The 25,533-nt window shown below is 41.4% G+C and overlaps 1 protein-coding gene across 1 annotated transcript; it reads right to left on the minus strand.

Annotated features, from left to right (window-relative positions):
• Window positions 1-949: 949 nt before the first annotated feature.
• Window positions 950-25,516, minus strand: IL12RB1 (interleukin 12 receptor subunit beta 1). The gene is made up of 15 exons (XM_087922866.1): window positions 25,283-25,516; window positions 24,476-24,605; window positions 20,505-20,677; window positions 17,533-17,678; window positions 14,480-14,519; window positions 11,974-12,087; window positions 11,719-11,801; window positions 9,958-10,183; window positions 8,496-8,648; window positions 7,492-7,587; window positions 6,306-6,461; window positions 5,988-6,131; window positions 5,809-5,905; window positions 4,021-4,105; window positions 950-2,820 (listed from the first exon to the last, which is right to left on the minus strand). Exons 1-15 carry the CDS (start codon window positions 25,344-25,346, stop codon window positions 2,383-2,385), a joined length of 2,145 nt encoding a protein of 714 aa, XP_087778992.1. The 5' UTR covers window positions 25,347-25,516; the 3' UTR covers window positions 950-2,382.
• Window positions 25,517-25,533: the final 17 nt, after the last annotated feature.

Consider the following 25,533-nt stretch of genomic DNA (forward strand, 5'->3'; position numbering starts at 1 on the left):
TCTACTATTTCTTTGATATTAGTGTAACTCTTGTTCTACAGTGAGCTGTCCTGTGGCGAGATGGCTGTGATTAATTATCATAGACCTGACTGGCAGTGCAGTTGCCATTAGAAAAGCGGACTAGAAGGAGCAGCAGAAATACCAAAGTCTCCTCCTGCATTACAGGGCAGCCTCCTAACTCACATAAAGGGACTTCTTGGCTTATTTCAGTTAAATATCTACAGCTCATTCCAGCATCCAAAAGACTTAATTACAATCAGGCCTTGTGGCTTGAGCCTTAGCTATTCATTTTCCCCTTCATTTACTTCTTTGTTGACAAAGAGTTTGGGAGATTTGACAAACTTGCCTACAGTATTTTGTGCCTTTGAGCTGATATAAGAAAGGTATTGCTACTACATCCACTTTAGCTCCTTAAAGACTATTTGACCACAAAGAATCACCTTGCATAGAAAATTTAAAAGCTCTATTAGTCAAGGAGCAGAAAAATGGACATATATGGCAATGCTGTAATCCTTACATTTAAATATATGTAAATATATTTAAATTTAGTAGCTGGGACAGTGTGATTGTACAATGAATCAGAACACAATGTTATAACCGTTGGAGAGCTGGCTCCTGCATGAGGCAATCTAAGCTGTGATTGGTTGTTCTGGGTGTTTTCTGCCTTTTTTTCCTCTGTGTGCTTTGTAATTTACCTCATGATGTTCCTGCTATGTTGATTTGCCTGATGATCCTCCTCTTTGCCTGACTCTCTGTTTTGCTGTATATATATATATATATATATAGATGTAAAATATATTTATTTTACATCTAAATATATTTATATTATAAAAGTACAAGTTTGTGTCAGCGTCTCTAACTCCATTTGGACACCAGCTGTGCAATTTCCCTGTGTCAGACCTGCCCCAGTTGGGCCCTCAGGAAAGCAAGACTCTTTGAATCCATTGAGTTGAATCAAAATAACTTTTATTGAGAGTCACTGGATGCAGTAAAGTCAGGTGGAATCTGAAGTCCCTGCGCAAAGCACAAGGCAATTTTTTCCATTTCCCAGTCCCAACCTCCCCTCAGACTAGTCTACCAGCATGTCAAGAAGATGTTTTGAGAACTCTGAGGTGCTAGGCAGATAATAGTTCACATTCAGGGCATGATGGCCTTGGAACCTGGTGAAAACGGGCTGGGAAGGAGTCCGTCCTATGTCTGAAGACAGTCCCCCCTCCCTAATTCCCAAGTGAACAGCAGAAGCGGAAAATGTGAAGCATGCTCATCCATCCCCCTCCCCTCCCCCCAGCACAATCGCAGGACACCAGAGCAGCGGTGGATCTGACACCTGATAATGTAGGAATAAAACTACATTAATTGCAAAGCTTGGAAGAGGGACAAGTGAATATCAGTAGAAGGCAGGGACTTTCTGTATGTTATGGGTTCATGGTGTTTCTTCACTAGCAGTTTCTACAGAAATAGCTCTGCAGAGTTTAAAAGGCCAGGAATGTGTGATTTCTTCTGAAAGCTCAAGACTACACTCAATTTTCAAGTGATGTGTGAAAGGATTGCATTTGAGAAATTCTCAGGGACAAAGACAGGGCCAGACCAAAACAAACTTAAACCAAACCAAACCAAATGTGAGAGCTGTCACATGTGGCGCAGTAGTTAGAATGCAGTACTGCAGGCTTCTTCTGCTGATTGCCTGATGCCAGCAGTTCGGCAGTTCGAGCCTCACCTGCTCAAGGTTGACTGAGCCTTCCATCCTTCCGAGATTGGTAAAACGAGGACCCAGATTGTTGGGGGCAATATGCTGTAAACTTAGAGAGGGCTGTAAAGCACTGTGAAATGGCCTATAAGTCTAAGTGCTATTGCTATTAAATTCAGTCAAACCAAATTGAAATTCAGTTCATTAAATACAGTTAATGGGTTACTCCGCATTTATGATATAACATGTACAATTCAGTGACAACTTTAAAATGAACTCTACAGGACGCATCATTTGAGGGAGGGGGCCTCAAGTTATGCCCCCGTGATGAATAGTTTTTCCCAGCCTTGTGGCCCAGAATACTAGAAAAAGAGTCCGATATTGGATACTGAATCCAGTGAAATCTATACATTGAAGCTATTTCTACTGCATGGTCTATGTGTTCCATTATTGCCAGATTTCCAGCTACCCTAGCAATAACTATCCAAGATCTCAGGCAAAGGAAACTATGCAGCACTACTTCAAGACAATCCAACAAATATTATCTTCTTGAAAAATATGCTGTGCCTCTGAGCTATGGTGTCTTTCCTCAGAGAGTGGTTATAGAAGCTGTCTGTCTGCCATTTTGTGTTTGTTTGTTTTTAATTTGTTGTCTGCAAGATATTAAGATATTTTCTAGAAGCTCAAAACCAGTTCTAGGTTGAAGTACCATCACTGCATGGAATGTCAAAGCCTTCACCTACATTCTTAATCACCACCAGTTTATCAAACAGTTTGAAGGAGAGTGGAACCTGGGACATGCATATGCCATTTTGGTCTCCAGCTTCAGTATTGTTCAGTAAGAGGTGGGGACCATCACAAGTGTTTTCTTCATGAGAGACACCTATAAAATCTTCAGATTCTTCCACAGGACTCAGAAATCTTTGCCCCTCATATTCAGAAAGTAGGATTTCATCACAGACCACCTCGTCCTCCTTGGGAGAATGTTCCTCTTCTGTTCCTTTGACAAATCCCAAGAAGTTCATTGTTGTATCAGTAACTGGCTCCTCTTTGTCAGATGAAGGTTCTACAACCAATGGTTCCATGGTGCTGTTTACTTCCATTGGTTCCATAAAATTCAACTTTACCTGGGCCTGAAAAACATTAAGAAAATGTCTGTCTGGGATTCATTTCCAAACTATTGTTTGTTTATTCATAGTTTATTGAATCAATGACAATTGGGAAGGTCTGCATGCTGGGGTAAGACCAATTATTTACAAGCTACAGTAGATATGTTTGTACAAACCAATGTGTCAAAAATGAATACATCATTAAGCATAATGTGGGAGACTAAGATCTGCAAATCTGTATTAAGCTGCTTTAAGATGAGTGGTGGTCAGGTCTTAAGGAACCATGTTTTTATCAAATTAGCGTGTTTACTCGTCTTTAGTATTGTGTGCTCTGATTGGCAATTCTGATCTAATTGCCATCTGGAAATGTTAGCAGAGATTGTCGTCTTTCTAACTTAATTGGGAGGAAACCTGCAATATCAGATTGTGTGTGCTGCATATTAGTGCTGGCTGAGGAATTCTGGGAGTTGAAGTCTACACATCTACATATCTTCAAGTTGCAAGGTTGAGAAACACAGATTTACAGTGTGCAAGAGCAGAGCAAAGTCTAGACCAAAGCAATACTCTTTCAGGACAAAAGATCATCAAAGAAAGATTCCTCCTGCAGACCCAAAGTGCTGTAATGTCAACCATTTGACAGTTGTGTTTTTGATATATTCAAAGAAATGTCCTTCTCCCATAGTATAGGTAGTCCTCAACTTACAACAACAGAGCCCAAAATTTATGTTGCTAAGTGAGAAATTTGGTAAGTGAGTTTGTATCCCATTTTATGACTTTTCTTGCCGTGTTTGTTAAGTGAATCACTGCAGTTGTGAAATTAGTAATACGATTGTTAAGTGAATCCGGCTTCCCCATTGACTTTGCTTGTGAGAAGGTCACAAAAAGTATCACGTGCCCCTAGGACACTGCAACTGTCATAACTATGAATCACTTGTCAAGCGTCCGAGTGTAAATCATGTGACTTTGGGGATGCTGCAATGGTCACAAGTGTGAAAAACGATTATAAATCCCTTATAAGTTGTAAGTCGAGGACTGCCTGTATACTGTTCTGTGAGCTACAGAAGTACTTTTTCTTAGCTTCTCTGTCTCAAATCCAGAGGTCTTCAGTGATCAAGAGATGATCTGCTACTCCTCCTCCTACTGATAAAACATGCAGTGATCCTCATTCAATAAATGAAGAAATCAAAATATCATGATATAGAAAAATCTTCCCTTGAACCTCACCTGGCCCGTTTTTGCTGTGGTGTGGAACTTCACAGCTTCTGTATTCGCAGGATCTGGCAATGCTGGGAACAGAGATTTCTTCATTCTGGAACAGATGTTAGGACAATGGTTTGGGAAGCAGAAGTGGGGGAGGGCAGAAGTTGCTTAGCTCTTAGCAGGCCAGGAAAGGCTCAAGATACAGATGTGGTTCTTTTGCATATATCCAATTTTAAAATGTTTACGCATTTGCAAATCAGGTTAAGCCAAGGACCTACAGCCAGGTCCTATAGAACAGTGGCCCCCAACCTTTTGGGCACCAGAGACCAGTTCCGTGGAGAGAGGTTTTTCCATGGACCAAAGGAGGAGTGGCTGTGCGTGCTGCCTGCATCCCGCAGATGAAACTTTGCTTGTTTGGTGGCCCATTTTTTTGTATGCTGCGGCCCAGTGCTGGTCCCTGGACCAGGGGTTGGGGACCCCTGCTATAGAACTATGCTACATAGGGACATAGTAGTTTCACTTATAATGCTAAACCCTCCTGTCCAATTAAAAGCAGACAATATTATTACTTGGCATTATGTGCAAAGTAGGTCACTGAACTTCAGTGCATCTGATCGTCCTGAAAGTTAGACCAGTAGCATGATCTCTCATATTACAAAGATGGAATGCTATTGTCAGCACACAAGACAATGGCTTTGCTAGAATTTCTATCAGAGCTTGGATAACAAGCTGCTTTACTGCATCAACTCACTGAAGCTACATAGCAGATGATTAATTAGCTGATGACTTAGGAATCAACTATCCAGGGAGGTAACAGTTGCTCACGACAGCTGCTTAGGAGTTAATATTATATGCGTCCTAATACCAATTCTTTAGGTAATTTAGCCTATCCAATTCTGTTTACAAATTAATATTCATCAACAAAAATAGATTTGATTAAAATGGGAATCTTTTTGTTGTACAACAGGTATTGGAATACTATGTAAAGAGTATTGTCAATGTAATAAAATGTGTTGTACAAGTGGTCCTCCACTTACGATCACAATTCAGCCCAAAATTTGGTTGTTAAGTGAATTTGACCCCATTTTATGATCTTTTTGTCATGGTTGTAAAGTGAATCACCACAGTTGTTAAATAAGTAACACAGTTGTGAAGTGAATCTGGCTTCCCCATTGACTTGGCTTGCCAGAGGGTTGCAAAAAGTGATTACATCACACACACACGCACACACACACGGGACACTGCAACCAGCATAAATTTGAGTCAGTTGCCAAGTGTCCAAATTTTGATCACGTGACCATGAGGATGCTGCCATGATCATAAGCGTGAAAAACAGCCATAAATCACGTTTTTCAGTACCCTTGTAATCAGCAGTGGGACCCTACTTGTTCCACTACCTACCCCTAACCCTAATCTAACATGCACACACCTAACGCACCGTGTGTTCCACACACCAGCTGAGACCTGCAGTGCCAATCAGCTGAGAGTATAAAGAAGAGAAAAGTGCAAGGGCGGGTAGGAGGGCCAATCCTGCGCTTTTCTCTTTTTTCTCCTCTCAGCTTTTTTCCCTCCTCTTAGCTGATTGTGGGAGGCTTTTTTAAAACTACTGGTTCAAACCGGGCCGAACCAGTAGCATAGCACCGCTGCTTGTAACTTTGAATGGTCACCAAACAAACTATTGTAAGTTGAGGTCTACCTGTATGCGCTCCCTTCATCATCGGCCAGTCTATAGATTAAGCTTCCTGTGTCTTAAAGCAGGCACTTCTCTCCTGCCCTTGAAATAGTTATTGCACATGGCTTCATCATACTTACTTTTTTTTGCCAAGGTAGAAGATGATGATGACAACAAGGATGCCTCCAAAAATCCCCATAAATAGAAAGCTAAGCACCAGAGGTGGCGGCTTGGACTCTAGAGAGGAAGAAAAAACACAAGAAGTTATTGCTACTGTTAAAATTTCAGATGGAGAACTCAGGGGGAAGAGAAGTTATACCTGGAGCTTTGGTTAGAAATCGATAAAAAGCTTTGCAGTTGTCTTTGCTATTTGCTGTAGAGACCCAGATGCCAACAAGATAGACAGTATCAGGCTGTAAGTTCTGGATTGTATACCATGTTTGTGACACGTTGACGTCATAATCTGAACAAGAACAAGACAGTAATCAGAGCCCTTTGGTTGGCATTTTCCACAGCACCATGGCAGCAGCAACCAAAAACCTTGGCCCAAATTCCAATGGGGAACTTTGCCAGGACACTGACTTTCTCTTCCAAATTGTATGAACCCAAGACACAAAGGTCAGAATCCCGTACTCACATGTTAGGTTACCGTATTGCTCCTTTTGACAACATATGATATATTTCTTCAGTACACCTGGGCAATCAGAGAGGGCTCTGGGAGGCTTCCACTGGATGACAGCAGAATTCGCAGTTTGGTTAGTCACATTTATACGGATGGCATCTTCAAGAGAAGCTGCAGACCAAAGAGGACAGTTATCATCTTCCCTTGAAGCTCACCTGGCCCGTTTTTGCTGTGGTGTGAAACTTCCCTCTGATGCTTTGGAGAATAACTCAATAAGGGTGAAAGATAGCTGGGGTGAAGCTTGATGGACTTCTCAATGCACCATGAATTCCCCTCCAACATTACCCTGCACCCTTTCCTCCACCCCACTGATCTGTTGCCTGTGCTATTTGTAGACAAGGTCCACCAGTCTTTCAGAAGATCAATAATGCTCCCACCTTCAGAAATCGCCTAAGTGTAAGGTTACTGGTGCAGAGCAACTCTCCATACCAAGGATCTATTGTTCCAGCAACTTGAAAGGTGGCTAAAGGCTCCATCCCCATATCCTGCCCCAGACTGTCCTGCTAAGGGGCTGTTGGAAGTGTCCCCACGCCCGCCCACCAACTGGTTAGTGACATTGGGCAGGAGGAAAGAATAAGAGAACCATATTATTCTGCCAAATCAAGGATTGAAGTAATTCACTTTAACACTGTTGTGAGAAAGGGCTAATGGGGACAAAGTGTTACAGACTGGAAACGTTTGAAGCTGTAGTGATAGTGTCAGCTTAAAAGGAAGCAGTTTGTTTAATAATGACTAGGCGGTTTCACTCCTGGGTTGGGGATGAGATGAGGACAGTGTTGTGGGACAAAGTGGAAGACTGGGTTTAGCAAGATAAGATTGTGCAATCATAAATTGCAAGCTGAGCTGAATCTAAGAACTTCAAGGTGCTCGAGACAGAAATGTTAAGGTTGCCAATTTAAAAGTTCAACTATTCTATCCTTATCTATCTTTTTCTGGTAAGTACAAAGATAGAAGAGATAATGGAGAGGCTCAAGTAGCTTATCATCAAAAGACAACATCAACTGGATTGCAAAATTCTGTGAATGAAGCAGGCAAACATTTTTTTAAAAACTGTCCAGACATGAAGTAACTATTTTGGGCTATTGGTGGTTCTGACTAATGGGATAAGCGGAGGCAGCGTGGGGCAGCATGACATACTCACCATTTCTATGGAAAAGATAAGTATATCCAACCGTTTTCCACTTTATAACATATTTGTATACTGCAAAGCGATAACACCTGTTGGATTCCATTTCCCCTAGAATTGAGGAGCAAAAATCACAAGTTTTACAGTCATAACCTTCGAAGAGACTTGTTGGATCAGACCAAAGCTTTCTCTTACACAGCATCATATTTCTAACATAGTTAGCTGATGTTTCTCGAGGTCCAGTCAATAAACACCAGAGACTGTTTTCTCTCCAGCATCTGGTATCAAGCTAGATTGACTCCATAAATGCCTATTTCAATTAGCTCTTGCTAACAGTATCCATTTTCCCATTTCATCCATTTTTCTAATTTCCTTTTGAAGTCAATGACCATCCCTACAATTTCATCGCAGAGGTCCAAGCAAATCAAGACTATGTTTTGTAAACAAGTGCTTCATCCCAGTTGTACTGAAGCCTTTTCACAAGTTTCTTCAGAGGATTCTGAAGTCTAAAAATCTATTCAACTGTGATGTAAAGAACCCAAGCATAGAGAAAGGAGCAGGTGGACGAAATTACTATCCGCTTCCTCCTTTAACCTATATTGAACTATCTGTCCCACTTTTACTTTCTTTCATGATTCCAAGATGGCACTATTGACAAAATATCAAAATTCTGCCATCGTAGAAGAATCGACAGATGCCCCATGCAACATAACCATTTTATAGTATACTTGTTAGTCTTCCTGCCTCTGTTTTATTGTTTTAAATTAATGTCAAAGCTATTCACTAATCTCTTCCAGTGAAACACCATCATTTTCAAACTCCTTCCCAATCCCAGTGTAGCTCCAGCTAGAGATGCACTTGATCTGGGGGAGATAAAATTAGTAAGCGATACAGCAACAGAGGATGATCCTGCTGCTTCTGCCAAGCAAGCTATGCCACTTAGAAAGTTTCTCGGATGGAAAGAGTGATATTCTAGTGGAGGAACCTGGGAGGGCCTTAGGAAGAGGTTTCAGTTTTACCTGTAAACAGGTAAGTAGCATCAGGTTTCATGCAGTCTTTCTTAGGCAAGGTTTCTCCAAGAGGCTCAGCTTCGAAGCAAAAGTGAGCCTCATCCACTTTCCACTCCAGAGTGTAACGCCTTCCAGACAGACTGACATTCAGAAAACTGGCACCTAGGACAGTAGAATCATAGCATTAGAAATTAACATTCAGGCTATCTAGAGGTAACTGGAGAATTCTGGGAGTTGAAGTCTACACATTCTTAAAGCCTCTCTCTCTCTCTCTCCCTCCCTCCCTCCCTCCCTCCCTTCTCCCTCCCTCCCTCTCTCTCTCTCTCTCTCTCTCTCTCTCTCTCTCCTGTTATTTCATTTCCTGAAGCTCCTCAATAAACCAGGCTTGGTAAAACAGAGGGAAGCCATTCAGAACAAGCCTATCCAAGTTGCCATCACCCTGATGTCCCAACTGGTAACGAAAGCCTTGGTGAACAGTCCACCAGGATCTTGGGAATTTCTCCAAAAGCTCTCAGAAACCATCGTATGTCTGGAGCAGACTTTCAATAGGCCCATCTTTTCTGTAGTGATTCTTGCCATCAGTTCAACGGCAATCAGAGAATGACCTGATGGAGCGATGCTGCAGAGAAATTTTTCTAGGACTATGTTGGTTGTTTTATACGTTTATACCACATAAAATATAAAGGAACAATTGATGGTGGAAGAGGGTCCCCATATAAAATGAGATAAAACTAGAAGATGGCTGCTGTGGTGGATTATGTCTACAAACGGGAAGGTGTTGTGATGGATGACAGTGAAGTAGCAGTTTCCCACAAAGGCAGAGATCACACCCCAAGGAAAAGGATGAGAGAAGAGTCAACACAGCCTGGAGCTGAATCAAAGAAAGAGGAAGGTATTTAGGATAGCTGCTCCATAGAATCTCACAGGGTATATCCATTAGGTTTAGAGTATAGGTAGTCCTTGATTTACAACTGTTCATTTAGTGACTGTTCAAAGTTTCAAAGGCACAGAAAAAAGTGATCTACGATTGTTATCCTACATTCCCAAGCATTGATGCATCCTCATGGTCATGTGAGCAAAATTCAGAGAGTTGGCCACTGATTCACATTTAGGATGGCCGCAGTGTCATGTGATCACTTTTTGTGACCTTCTGGCAAGCAAAATCCATGGGGAATCTAGATCCACTTAACAACTGTATTACTAACTTAACAATGATGCAGTGATTCACTTAACAACTCTGGCAAGTAAGGTTGTAAATGGGGGTTGGGGGCAAAGCTTACTTAACAGCTGCCTCACTTAGCAGCAGGAAATGTGGGGCTCAACTGTGGTCGTAAGTCGAGGACTACCTGTGGGATACGTTTAGTCTGGCAAGATTCTGTCGGTATCATGCGAACAAATAACAAATTGAACTTTGGCTGGATTATTCTATATTGCTCTTGGGCTGGGGCTGACCATTTCTTTGTATACCAACCTGCATTTTGTTCTGGTGGCAACTTAAAGGAATAAGCTGGAGAACGCCCTGCGTGGTTAATTGCTACCAGCGAAATGTTATATTCAGCTGCAGAAAGAGAAGTGTGGTACGAAGTTGCGTTATCTACAGTGATGTTGTACTTTTCTAATCCAAAAGAACACGGCTTGCAGGCTAGCATGACAAAACTCAGAGTATAGTTCACCACCCCTTGCTCCACGGAGGGTCTCTGCAAGAATACAAAAGAGAGTAGATTGACATTTGCTATTAGAGAGCAAGAAGAAAAAGAATATTATAAAATATGGGACTTACTTTACAAATGGTTAGATAAGAAATTAGAGAAATATAACATAATATAATATAAATATAACATAATAGTTAAGATAAAATAATGTAATGATATGACATAAGCGATTACTATGGAAAGGATTATAATATGATATTCTACGTTTGATTATTTGGAAATGAATGGTACCATAAACTAGGCTTTATAATAGTTGATTCTTGCTCAAAAAAGATGAGATGAATTTATAAATACAGTCTGATAGTGATTTGACAATAATATGATGCTAAGCGGACGGTAGTTTTATACATTATGAATTGTAATATAAAAACAGGATGGAAGGACTGTTGATATTGTGCACCAGAGATATATATCAACCGACACTATATAATGGAAATAAAATTTTATTTAACGTTCTATGTCTCGTGTTTCTTTATGTTTGTTGTTTAAAATAAAATAAAATTAAAAAACAGAATACAAAAGAGGGAATCGAGAGCATTTTCCAAGCCATCAGCTAATGCTTCCCTTTCTATCTTTCGTTCTTTTCTGGGAGAGACCTCTTGGGCATTCTGTGGTTTCAAACCATTAGGGAGCACTATCCAATCTAGGCTGGGTGATGTCTGCATGATAGCACTAAAAGATCTACAGAGACCTTGGCGTCAGGCCTCCTGACCCACTTATCCTCTTCTTTTTTAGATTCTTGAATTAAGAAAAGTAATCACCTTGTAAAATAAAATGACAGATTCTGTTTTTTTTTTTTACAAAAACACTCTGGGCCCTACATTGGCCCTATAGACATCTTTAACAAATTAAAATAATGGGTAACTGAAATCCAGGAGTTTATTTACAAATGTTACCTCTGCCCTCCAACAATCACCACCCGCTGAACACCCAATCAGCCCCAAAGATACAGATAGTCCTCAACTAAAAGTTCATTTAGTGACTGTTCAAAATTACAACAGCATTGAGAAAAGTGACATGTCCATTTTTCACACTTACGACCGTTGCAACATCATGATCAATATTCAGATGAGTGAAAACTGACTCATATTTATGGCGGTTGGACTGTCTCAGGGTCATGTGATTGCCTTTTGTGGAATTCTGACAGCCAAGTCAATGGGGAAGCCAGATTCACTTAGCAACTATGTTACTAGCTTAATAATTGCAGTGATTCGCTAAATAACCGTGGCAAGAAAGGTCATAAAATGGGGCAAAATTAACAAATATCTCAGTTAGCAACAGAAATCTGGGGCTCAATTATGGTCACAAGTCAAGGACTACCTGTATAAGTTTCATATCTAAAGATGGGATCTTGAATGATTGCACTGCATGTTTTTCTTGTCTTCTTGTCTGCTTAAGAAGCAATATTTTTAATGTTTGAAATGCAGGTAATCCAAATGGATGGTGGATTGTTTGAGCCAGAGGATGTTTGAATGATGGACTCAGATGCCCCAAAGGCTGAATAAAAGCCTTCCCCTTACCGCCCATTGCAAAGTTACGTTCCTCTCGCCTTCCTTTCCTAGGGACCCCACAGTATAATTTACTGTGGGACTTCTGAGGATTTCTAGAAGAAAAAAATAACGCATCTATTAGACTCTGGAAACTGTTAATTTCTCCTCAAAGCCCTTTATACACCGGAGACAAATTCTTTGTGTGTCCAATCACACTTGGCCAATAAAGAATTCTGTTCTGTTCTGCTGTTCTGACAAGACAAAAGACACACACACAAATCTCACCACAAGGAACAAAGAGGATTTCACTCCAGCTGCTCCAGTGGCTGCTCCAGTGATCAGTTCGATATCGAACTTGCACTTCATAACGAATATTTTTTTCCAGGTGACATGTGGCAACTAGACAAAAGCAAGGATACATAGATCAGTCTTCAATTGTCTCCAGACCCAAAGACTATAGTAGCTATTAAGCAAGGTGATCTATAGAACTAGTTCCTTTTGTATCGCACATCCTTCGTCGTAAACTCATCAGAATTTAGCTATTCAAGCATGAAGCTGGCAGCGAGCCCAATCTATCACATGGATTTGATTCAGAGATATCCATGGAACAGCATGCCTCCTGGAGTTGTGAGTGCTTGTCTGGGATGGTATAAGGACTCTCAGCAGGGGTTTTATTCAATTTTGTTTACTACAGGTTATGTGGGCGTGGCCTGGTGGGCGTGGCAGGGGAAGGATACTGGAAAATCCGCATTTCCACCACACTCCAGAGGAAGTTTACTGCAAAATCCCATTCCTTCCCTACCCCACTAATCTGCTTTCCAATTCCGTTCTCCTGTGCAGGGCAACAAAAGAAGACCCAGCTGATCAGCTGGGATTTGGGAGGCAGAGAATAGGTGGGGGCGGGGCCAGTCAGAGGTGGGATTTACCAGCTCTCCAAAGTACTCAAATTGTCATGTATCTGATATTAACACAATTGAAAAAGTCCAGAAATATTTCACAAGAAGAGTTCTCCACTCCTCTACTCATTACAGAATACCTTATGCCACCAGACTTGAAACTCTAGTCCTAGAAAACCTAGAACTATGCCACCTCCGGTCCGATCTAAATATAGTATATAAAATCATACATTGCAATGTCCTACCTGTCAATGAATACTTCAGCTTTAATCATAACAATACAAGAGCACACAGTAGATACAAACTCAAGGTTAACCGCACCAAACTTGACTGCAAAAAATACAACTTCAGCAACAGAGTGGTCAATGTTTGGAATACTCTACCTGACTCTGTGGTTTCTTCCCCAAACCCCCAAAACTTTAACCTTAGACTGTCTACTGTTGACCTCACCCCCTTCCTAAGAGGCCTGTAGGGGACGTGCATAAGTGCACCAACCGTGCCTACCGTCCCTGTCCTATTGTTTTTTATTTTTCTTATAAGTATCTATCTCATGTATTCAAAACTATATTTATTCTTATACCTGTATCTTGTAAGCGATTGACAAATCAAATAAATACTAAAAATACTAAAAAAAAAAAAAGATTTGTTCTGCCCCTTCACCACATGTGAACTTGGCCCATCTTCCATTCTCCTTGGTACCTCTATATTTTAAGCCAATCTACCTTTCCCAGATGCTTAAAATTTTAGCAGGCTGTAGGAGAAAGAAGGCCTACTTGGACCAAAGCCCATAACAATACAAGAGCACACAATAGATACAAACTCAAGGTTAACCGCATCAAACTTGACTGCAGAAAATACGACTTCAGCGACAGAGTGTTAATACTTTAACATGTTACTAAGTCTAGCCTTTATTGGTTACTAGGTGAATAGATAGTTTACAGATATGATGACATATATAGGATTTCTTATTTTCTTGGTTATACTACAAATCACCAGAAGACTTTTTGAGAATTTAGGGGTATATAATTACAGTAAATTAATAGCTACATATTTTTTAGCAATAGAAATAGCAATAGCAGTTAGATTTATATAGCATTTCACAGTGCTTTACAGCCCTCTCTAAACAGTTTTACAGAGTCAGCAAATTGCCCCCAACAATCTGAGTCCTCATTTTACCAACCTCGGAAGGATGGAAGGCTGAGTCAACCTTGAACTAGTCAGGATTGAACTCCTGGCAGTAAGCAGCTTGTAATACTGCATTCTATCCATTGAGCCACCAAGGCTCTTTCCTAGTGGCTCAAGGTTGACTCAGCAATGGGTTGACATGTTGGCACAATTTACATCAAGCTAGGTCATGGACGTTACTGATTTGTTGCATGGGATGATAATTTTGGTTCTATTAGTCTAACATCCTAGGTTCCACAATGTCCTCTAAGAAGCCTTCATTTACAGCAAGAACTTAATTTTGCAATAAATCACAAGAGATCCACCATCATGTTCTTTGAGGGTGAATGCCACTTATTTTAAAATAGAATTCAGCAACAAATGGTACATTTATTCATTTATGTTTCACATTTCTGAACTTCCCATATCCCTCAAAGAAGGACTCTGGCAGGTGTACAATAATACATCAAAGATCAGAAGACAAAAGAGTAAATAAAATTTAAATGTTAAAGTTAACATTTAAAAAATTGTAAAGTTATAAAAAATTTAAGGAGGCAAAAACAATTCAACCCTGTTAAAAATTAGTTGACCAAGGCAAAGGAAGACCTCTTCACACCAACCAAACCCATATCTTTGGTAGTCAAAGCTATTATCAAAACAATTGATAATATTTAAATTAACACACAATTATTAAAATTTAAAAGTCTGAATTAGAAATGGAATCAACCTACCTATTAATCCCTTTGTGGTGTCGTCAGAGCTACAGTTTCCCTGAAAGCAACCCAAATAATATTCAGAATGAGGAGAAGGCTGATGATAAACCCACTAAAGCAAGACACATATTCTTCTCAGAAACACAAAATAGAAAATCTGAGTTGTTTTATGTGATAAGACCAATAAATAAATTACATTGAAGTTTTTTTGTTTATACTCATCATCTAACTTGTACATGAGCAGGATGAAAACATTATTGATTGAGCTACAGCTACAGCCAATAGAGCTGTAGAGGATCGATCCAGAGCTCTGTTATCGGCTGCAGAGGGCTTCAGGAAAGCCTTGCTGGCCACAGAAAAAGTTCCTGAAGGCCTCTGACAGCAAAAAGGAGGCGGGTTGGGGCGACACTGAGGTTAGTCAGTGGATGACATCCTCCCAAAATAAGACCTGGTGCCTTTTTTTTGGTAGCAAAATATATATATATATAACAGGGTCTTATTTTCAGGGAAACACGGTATTACAAACTAAATAATGAAATAGGCATTATAGCATCATGAACCAAGCTCTGATCATTTAAAAAAAATATTCACTGCCCAGAGCCATTTAGTAAGATGTGTGGCTGTACAAAATTGATTGAGTGATTGATTGAATGAATGAACAAATAAAGGAACAAATGAATGAATTGCATGCATACATATCAGTGATAGTCACAATATCTGTGGACCCTAGGAACTTCTACATCTGTGATGTGTTGCCTCCAGAAAAACCCCTAAATGTAGCTTCATTGCAAACTGCACTAAGATCGTCATTCTTTAAACATTCCTGCCCTTATTATTCACCAAGTATTTCCCTCTCCATAATCTCTTGATGTCGTTATATTTGGAAGAATTATCTCATCTCAGCGGAAGTCCCAGAGTGGGGTAAAGATGGAGGGAATTATTTTGCGACAGCTGGAGAGCAGCTGGCCATGGGGCGATGTGTCAGCCAGGCACCTTCCTGCTCCTAAGTCTTTCCATAGGGATAACATTTCACACAGCTGTTTGAGGGTAGCAAGAAGAGGGTATATTCGAAAGGGTGGGGTTGTGGAAATGCCGCAATCTTTAATCGGGGAGGGGGGGACACCCTATTATCTGCAGAGTTTCATTCTCTGGCAATCTTCTATGATGAGGGTTTCAAAATATGCAGATAGAAACCTCAACAGACATACACATAAGCTGCCTATCTCCCTATCTGATTAAATTCATCTCCTTTTTTCTCTCTCATTTTCTCTGTAGTGAGTTTTAAACAATTGTCTCTTTGAAGTAGAGAGAAGCAGTGATATATCTCAGTGTTGCTCCAATAAATGCAATCCCCTGATCTCCACAAAGCCCTTGTGACTCTTGTCTGACTGAATTAGAATTAGCGTTCTTTTATTGGCCAAGTGTGATTGGACACACAAGGAATTTGTCTTGGTGCAAATGCTCTCAGTGTACATAAAAGAAAAGATACGTTCGTCAAGAATCTTCAGGTACAACAATAATAGTCATAGGGTACAATAAGCAATCAAATCATACTAGGAAACAGTCGATATAAATTGTAAGAATACAAATGACAAAGTTACAGTCATACAGTCACAAGTGGGAGGGGATGGGTGATAAGGAATGATGAGAAGATTAACGGTAATAGTAGTGCAGACTTTGTAAATAGTTGGACAGTGTTGAGGGAATTATTTGTTTAGCAGAGTGATGGCATTTGGGGAAAAACTGTCCTTGTGTCTAGTTGTTTGGGTGTGCAGTGCTTTATAGCTTTGTTTTGAGGGAAGGAGTTGAAACAGTTGATGTCTGGGATGTGAGGGGTCTGTAAATATTTTCACAGCCCTCTTTTTGACTCGTGAAGCATACAAGTCCTCAAGTGAAGGCAGATTGGTAGTAATTGTTTTTTCTGCAGTCCTAATTACTCTCTGAAATCTGTGTCAGTCCTGTTGGGTTGCAAAACCAAACCAGACAGTTATAGAGGTGCAGATGACAGACTCAATAATTCCTCTGTAGAACTGGATCAGCAGCTCCTTGGGCAGTTTGAGCTTTCTGAGTTGGTGCAGCAAGAACATTCTTTGTTGTGCTTTTTTGAGGACGTTTTTGATGTTAGGTGTCCATTTTAGGTCATGTGCTATAATAGAACCTAGAAATTTGAAGATCTCTACTGTTGATACTGTATTGTCTAGTATTGTAAGAGGTGGTAGTATGGGAGGAGTATGGGAGGTAGTATGGTCATGATTGTTTAACTGCTGGGCATTTTTATTCATTCTTCTCAATAGTTAAACCAAACAACTTTACCTTCCAGCTTTGGATTTACCTTCCAGTCTGAAGCCTTTTCAAGATGTAGGACCTCAACACCCAATTTTCCCCAAACCTTTCAAGTGGAAAAATCTACTAAGAGCATCGGGTAAAATAGAGGTCATGAATCCAAAGCTGGGCAATGAATAGTTATCTAGGAGGTCTTGCCTGCCGAGGTAGAGAATCTTGGTGGAAATCATCAAACATGGCCATCATTTCCAGGGTTTACATCAGGGATGATTTTAACAACCGGTTCTGTGGGCATGGCTTAGTTGGTAGGTGTGGCTGGGTGGTCATGTGACTGGGTGGACATGGCTTGGTGGTCATGTTACTGGCTGGGTGTGGCCAACTCAATATCACTCACATCAAGGCATACATCTCCTCGCCTGGCCTCTCATGACTGTGGGGATGCTGCAACAGTTGTAAGTGTGAAAAATGGTCATAAGTCACTTTTTTCAGTGCCATTGTAACTTTGAATGGTCACTCCACCCAAGCGGAGTACCAGCAAAGGAGGGGAAAATACTCCAGAGAAGTTCCAGAGACAGGAAGTCTAGTCCTGCCAAGAATGTAATAAGGGTTAATGGACAGGCAGTTTCTGGAAGCAACACCAGAATGTTTCCTTCCTGCCTTCCTTACAGGATTAGGCCAGTAATTTCTTCTAACAACCGGTTCTCCAAACTGCTTAGAATGTTAACAACTGGTTCTAGCGAATAGGTGCGAACTGGTAGAATCCCACCCCTGGTTTACATGCAACTTACCAGTGTCCAGTTTAGATGGTTGAACTGTCTCATCCTGACTTCATTTAATGTAGAACGACATGTCCTGGATCCAGGCCATTTCAAGGTCAGGATACCTTTCGATCTAGAAATGCTGATGGAGTTGGCTGATGGTGGATTAAATTTTACTGGAATGAAAAGACAACAGCTGAGGCTACTGAATAAGAGACAGATGTGCAAGACTGCAAATGCAAGATAATATGGCCCTTCACTCATTTTTGTGCAATAATTTTTCCCTCCCTTTCCATAATCTTTTTTGATGTTTAGTTCAGCTCATCTGCCTCATTTTCACCATCTTTTTCATTGAGGGGCTTAAGGAATATCAATTATGAACATCACCCTTTGAGAAAGCCAGTCAGCCTTTTGCTTCCACTGATGGGCTAAGGTTGCACTGATGCTGTGTCTCAGCTTGGCATTCAAAAATCTGTCTGTTGGTAATGTGGAATTCACAATACCCACAATCTTCTCTACCTATGATTTAAAAAAAACAACCCTGTTCCAGAATGAAGCAGAATTCTAGTTATTTTCAACTCCTAGATATCCCTAGAAATGGAAAGGAAGGGAAAGGAAACTTTGGTGCTTTCTTTGGAACTGTGTTTCCCATGATAAGATGAAAAAGTGAATAGGGAACCATCTCAACAGTTTGTCTTCTGGTAAGCTGGAGATGTGCGATTTGCAACAGTTTTAGGAATGCAGAAGCCACAGCAGTTCTTCCCTGTTAAGCAACTCCTTAACAAATGGAATTTCCAAACTTTCCCTAATAGTTGAAATCCCTTAACCTTGCAATCAATATGCACCCAGAAAATACCTAAATCTTCCCTTTATGTTTGTCTCAAAATATGTCCAGGAGCAGAATCAGGAGTATTAGAGTACAATAGGACAACTGTGGTAGTTTGATGTTGTAGGAAGTTAGTACCCACCCCACTCCTAGAAAAATGAAATATCCTAGGAAATATTAAAAAGGCAGAATATTTCACCTAAAAATAAAAGTAGATACTCAAAAAGGCAGAAACTCAGGCTGTACCCTTGCTAATGGGCCATTACTCTTGCCTGGGCCAGCCTATTTTACATAATAAAGATCTACTCCAGGTAGAGCTATAATAGGAATTGCCCCCAAAGCCCTTTCATTACATCATCATCCAGTCAGGCTCAACCAAGCCTGGGACTCAGGACAGCCTACAGAGTTGCCCTTGCATGGCCCCATGGGAGTCTGACAACCAATCAGAATACAAGATCAAATTCAAAGCCCAACAGAGGGTATAAAACTAAGGGTCTCTCAGCATATCAGCCCTTTTCCTTCACCCAACATCTTGAACAGTGGTGCATTTAAAATATTTTTACCACTGGTTCAGTGCATGTGGCTTGGTGGGCACACTTTCCACGCGTGCGCACAATTTGCACACACGCACATGTCAAATGTATACTTTGCACAGGCGCAGAGGCTTTCCGACTTGCCTCCTGCAATCCTGCACTCTCCCGGTCACTTCAGCAGCTGCCGCGTGGCAATCTGCTGTGCTGCGCAAAGCAGCTGCGCTTCAAAAGCAAGGGATAAAGGCAGGGGAGGGATTCAAATTTTTTAACAACCGGTTCTGCGGGCGTGACTTAGGTAGTGGGCATGGCTTGGTGGTCATGTGACTGGGTGGACATGCCTTGATGGTCATGTTATTGGCTGAGCGTGGCCAACTCAACGTCACTCATATCGAGGCATGCATCTCCTCGCCTGGCCTCTCATGACTGTGGAGATGCTGCAACAGTCGTAAGTGTGAAAAATGGTCATCAGTCACTTTTTTCAGTGCCATTGTAACTTTGAATGGTCACTCCACACAAGCAAAGTACAAGCAAAGGAGGGGGAAAAAACTCCAGAGACATTCCTGAGACAGGAAGTCTAGGCCTGCCAAGAATGTAATAAGGGTTAACGGAGAGGCAGTTTCTGTAAGCAACATCAGAATGTTTCCTTCCTGCCTTCCTTACAGGATTAGGCCAGGAATTTCTTCTAACAACCGGTTCTCCGAACTGCTTAGAATGTTAACAACCGGTTCTAGCAAATAGTTGCGAACTGGTAGAATCCCACCCCTGGATAAAGGTGAGTATAAGAGCCCGGGTGGTGGTGGTGGATGGGCCCAACAGCCGAGCATCAGAACCAATTTGTTCTCCACTGCTCATTGGTGCTTCTGGCTCAGCAGAACCATGCCGAACCGTTAGAATACCACCCCTGATCTTGAAGCATGTGATCATCCTTTTCACTCTGGAGCTCCAGGCCATGTGGTCCATTAAACCATCTTTCCAAACAGCCTCCATGTTTCCAGTGTCTTTTTCCCCACTTGGAACTGAACCCAGAAGGACATTTCTTCCAACAATGTGTTGACTTCAACTCCCAGAATTCTGCAACCAGTAAGGCTGGCTGGGGAATTCTGGGAGTTGAAGTCCACATATCTTTAAACTGCCACTGTTCTGCTTATTACGCTCTGGATGGGTATAAAGCAGACATAGCAACTCCACAAAGCATCCATACAAAGTCTTTTTTATTGGTTCATCAGGCATCCTTATCAACTCACAGTTATGATGGAGGTTCTTCTTAATGTCCAATCCTTTGCATATCTGCATTATGGTGTAGAAAGATAATAAAGTCTCATCCCCATGATGATTGAAGCAGCTGCATGGTATGGTGGGCTCAGGCAAGAGTGAGGGAGCCTCCCCCAACCCAACAAGAGCCAATTTAGTGACCAATCCAGATTACAGATGTGACCACATGACATGGACTACTTTTCCCAAGGCACCTTAACTACATTTACCGTAATGCATTCCCTTAAGGGGACAGCTCACAATTCCTAACTAACTATCCCAAATCCCATTAACTCTAAACTGTCTGGACAGCACAGCCACAGTTGAGAAACACTGTAATGACAGATACTTCATGCTGTAAGAAGTTAACATTTTGGCTTCTTTTAACTTACTGGATTCCTTGATCAATAGTGTATGATTCTTTGAGATCCAAGAAGGACCGTCCCTCAGCATGCTTTCTACCCAGACAGTAAAATTTCTTCGAGCATAGACTGTGTCAGTGTTAAAAATAAAGTGGGTCTGGTTTCCAGCCTCAAATGGTTGTATTTCCCCTTCTGTTTGATCCCTGTGGGTGAGAAAGGGAAAGGAGAAGTTTAATCTCTCTATATAAAAGCGAAATTCCACTCACGCATCATCACAAAATCCACAGACTGCAAAGCCTACAGACTGAAAATTTGGCGTGTATGTTCCTCTTGGCTTTTAGGTACTCACCGAGGAAGGATTTTTTGAAATAACCCTCAGAGTATTGTGTATATTATTATTAACACACTCTGATGCTAAGGAGTTCTACTCCCCCTCCCCACCTGAAAAGAAATCTGTTCCAAATGCAAAACAGCAGAGGAGAGGAGTTTCAGTTTCAGTTTCAATTTCACAGCAGCCGCCAGCTTTAGTGCAGAACAGTTGAGCTAAGCCACGCTCAGGCTCTTTGCTGTCTCCTTGCTCACACAGCAAATACTGTTTCAGTTTCCAAACAGCTCTCAACTCTCTCACACACTAGTGGTTTTCTTGCAGATGTTTCATTACCAAACTAGGTAATGTCATCAGTTCAACCCAGAGCTACAAATATTTTCTTCAGTCAGTACTTTAAGAGTCTTCAACTCCTGGAATTATCTGGCTCCAGCATACTTAAGTCCACACATCTTAAAGTTGCCAAGGTTGAGAAACATTGCATTAAAAGCAAACAAAAGGAATGCTTTGATAGCAACCTCAGAAAAATAGCCATCTGGCAACAAAATCTCTTATATTGTGGCAGAAAAAGCTTCCCAGTCAGAATTTCTTTCTGCATCATGATGATTTGTTTACTTCTTTGGCAAAATTGATGTATCCAATTCTCAGCAGCTTACAAATGAGAGAAAACAGGAATAAAATCATAAAATCCATTCACGGAATAATAGATAAGACTATTAAAAGCTACAATAAACCCAGGGAGTTTGAATGTTCCCTTAGAGAAGGTTGGTTTGGCCCAAAGGTGGTATTCAGCAGGTTCTGACCAGTTCTGGAGAACCAGTAGCGGAAATTTTGAGTAGTTTGGAGAACCAGCAAATACTACCTCTGACTGGAGATTTTTCAGTATCCTTCCCCTGCCACGCCCACCAAGCCACGTCCACAGAACTGCTAGTAAAAAAATTTGAATCCCACCACCGAGGTGCACCTTTTAAGTCCTCCCAGAAGGAAGAGACTGCTCCTGGAATGTATTTTTTTTTAATTTGTATCCCACCTTTTTTTTTTTCATAAATTCAAGGTGTCAAACATATCCAACATATGTTCTTTATCCTATTTTCTCCACAACAACGACCCTATGAGATGAGTTGGGCTGAGAGAAAATGACTGGCCCAAGGACACCTAGCTGGCTTTCATGACTAAGGCGGCACTAGAACTCACAGTCTCTCATTTGTAGCTTGGTGCCTTAACCACTAGAGTAGCGGTCGCCAGGTTTTGTAGCTTGGCAGTCTGCCTGGCGTGGGGGGGTGCGTGTGAGTGGCAGGCAAATGTATGCGCGCACAGCTCCATTTGTACACGTGCTCATGTGAAAAGCTCCATTCACGCCAATGGAATTTCATGCATGAGGGCAAGTGACCTCCACTCATACGAGGGGAGCTTCACACATGCGTGCTTTCCCGCCCACACACAAGGAGGCTAGGGCCTGGGGTTTGGGGATCCCTGCACCAAACCAAACCGGCTCTCAGTTTGAAATAGTCGACCTTCAACTCCCAGCCCTCCAATTTCTTTCTGGCATCGAGAACATCATGTTGCTGTAATGAGCGCTTGAAAAAGACCAGTTATACAGATAGGTAAGTTTTAAGGTTCTATATGAAACCATTAGCGAACATCCAAATGTTCCCAATCCACTCCTGGTTATTTAATACAAAAAGGGCCTTTGCGCTATTCCAGCATGCGAAAACCAGCTGCACTTTCTGATCAAAGTGAAAGTTCTGGTTGTAGTTATTGTGCTGTCCAGACAGTTTAGCGTTAATGGGATTTGGGATAGCTAATTAGGAATTGAGAGCTGTCCCGTTAAGGGAATGCATCATGGTAAATGTAGTTAAGGCATCCTGGGAAATGTAGTCCATGTCATGTGGTCACATCTGTAATCTGGATTGGTCACTAAATTGACTCTTGTTGGGTTGGGGGAGGCTCCCTCACTCTTGCCTGAGCCCACCATACCATGCAGCTGCTTCAATCATCATGGGGATGAGACTTTATTATCTTTCTACACCATAATGCAGATATGCAAAGGATTGGACATTAAGAAGAACCTTGTCATAAATGTGAGTTGACAGGATGCCTGATGAACCAATTAAAATTACTTTGTATGGATGCTTTGTGGAGTTGCTATGTCTGCCTTATGCCATCCAAACATTAATAAGCAGAACAGTTATAAAAGATGAGTTAAATACATCAATGTCTTTTTTTCTTTTCTTTTTCCTCTTCCACCCCACACTTTCTCCTTTTTCCTCACTTACTTTCCCATTATTTACATTTTCTTTGAATTTTGTATTCTAGTAAGCCAATACAAAATTTTAAACAGGGAGGATTAATTAAATACAGGTTAGTGATGGTAATGTACTGTACTCATCACTTTACTGCCTTAAAAGTTATGGCTCTTTAGCCTCAGAAGTCAAAGGGGATGTGAGATAAAAGATATAAAACATGAATAAAGAAATATACCCCACGCCCCCGCCATCCCAAGAATCCAAGATCAGCGAGTTACAGACTGGTATAGGAGCAATAGAAACATTTTTTATAACACAAGGCATAACTAAAGTAGGGAATTTGTTGCTAGGATGTGTAGCACTGCCCTCCAGATCAGATTCCTTTTCAATGTACACACTAAACCCGTGATGGCGAACTTATGGCACGTGTGCCAGAAGTGGCATGCAGAGTCACTCCTGCCGACATGTGAGAGGTTGCCCAGAAGAGCCCCACTGCGCATGCGTGAGCCCCCCTGCCAGCCAGCTGATTGTCAGGTAGCTGCCGTGCATACACGGGAGGAGGTGCGCATGTGCAGAGGCATTTGGCATACAGGGGTTGTGTGTGCATGCACAGAGGCGTGCAGTGTGTGGGTTGTGTGTGCATGCACAGAGCCATGCGGTGTGGGGGTCGTGCACACATGTACAGAGGCACACATGCGCATGCACAGGGCTGTGGGAGTCGCACACACATTGCATCATGGGTGCAGGCATGGGAGCATGCAAGCACGTGCACTTTTGGCCAGGGGTAGGATTCTGCCAGTTCGCACTTATTCGCTAGAACTGGTTGTGAACATTCTAAGCAGTTCCGAGAACCAGTTGTTAGAAGAAATTACTGGCCTAATCCTGTAAGGAAGGCAGGAAGGAAACATTCTGGTGTTGCTTACAGAAACTGCCTCTCCATTAACCCTTATTACATTCTTGGCAGGACTAGACTTCCTTTCTCAGGAACTCCTCTGGAGTTTTTTTCCCCTCCTTTGCTGGTACTTTTGTGTGGAGTGACCATTCAAAATTACAATGGCACTGAAAAAAGTGACTTATGACCATTTTTCACACTTACAACTGTTGCAGCATCCCCACAGTCATGAGAGGCCAGGGGAGGACATGCATGCCTCGATGTGAGTAATGTTGAGTTGGCCAAGCCCAGCCAATAACATGACTACCAAGCCGCATCCACCCAGTCACATGACCAAGCCACACCTACCAACTAAGCCACGCCCACAGAACCAGTTGTTTAAAAATTTGAATCCCACCCCTGCCTTTGGCACACAACATGGAAAACGTTAGCGATCACTGCACTAAACCAAATCAAACTAGCCACTTAATGGCTCAGGATGAAGGAAAAAGAGAGATTTTTATAATAGAGGCATCAGCGTGCTTGGGCCAGCATTTACCTTAAGTGGAGGATATGGTTGACATCTTCTTTACATCCAGCCTCCCAGGAGCAGTTCATAAGACAGAGGAAGGCTGCTTCACAGCAGGGCTTGTAGCAAATCAAATTTTGGGGAGTGCAATTGCTGGGATCTGCAAATATAGGGCAAAGAATGGTATTCCTGGAAACCTTGGAATTAGGAAATAGTAATGTAAGGTGTTTGATTATTTAGGGCAACCCCATCCTGCTTTCCCCATAGAATATAGCTCACTTTGGCAAATTGTCAAACAACATGCACAAAAATTGCAAATTAAAAGTATGTTAGCACACATGCAAACACACATCAAAGACCAAAAGACAGCTAAAGTTACAGGTAATATCTACAGCAAACAGAAATCATAACTTCATATTATAAACAGACTTTTACTAAATTAATAGAAAGTTTACTAAAATTTCTACTGTTTCTATGATTATGTATTTGGGTTTATGCCATGTTACCTGCCCAGATTTATTTGATTAAGATGGATGACCACATTGATAGGCCAAAAAACAAATGAATAAGATGGCGAGACTTAAATCAAGGTGTTGCATTCTCCTTCTTCCTTCCTCTCTACAATTTTTTTTAAAGAAAACTCCCAAGCAGATGAGAAAGTGATTCTAAATTTATTTTAGGTATTTCTTTATATGTAGTTCAGTTTTCTTCTATTTCATAACTGGTGGCAGATTAAGGATAGAGCGTTTGAAAGCATGGAAGGAAGCTATGGTTTTTTTGTGTCAGCATGGCTGGCTTTATCGCTTCCTGGTCTTCCCGCAAATGAGATAAACTTACCGCTCAAGAGCTCTGATGCAGCCAACCGCACCATCACCAGCACTGCAACAACAACTGGTACCATCTTCAGTTTCTTCCAGCTTGAGCGATGGGTGTTTTTCTCTTCCTAGAGGTGCTGGATTTTGCAGGGTCTATCATAGCTTGCAGAGAAGTTTGCTCCTTGCTCCTGATGGAAGGGAGGTACACCTGATTTGAGCAGGAGGGGTGTCTCCACTCGAGGCACTTTCAAGAAAGCTGTACGTGCTATCCTG

Source organism: Pseudonaja textilis, chromosome 1 (assembly GCF_049901715.1).
Source record: "Pseudonaja textilis isolate UNSWEBS1 chromosome 1, rPseTex1.2, whole genome shotgun sequence".
Classification (NCBI taxonomy): domain Eukaryota; kingdom Metazoa; phylum Chordata; class Lepidosauria; order Squamata; family Elapidae; genus Pseudonaja; species Pseudonaja textilis.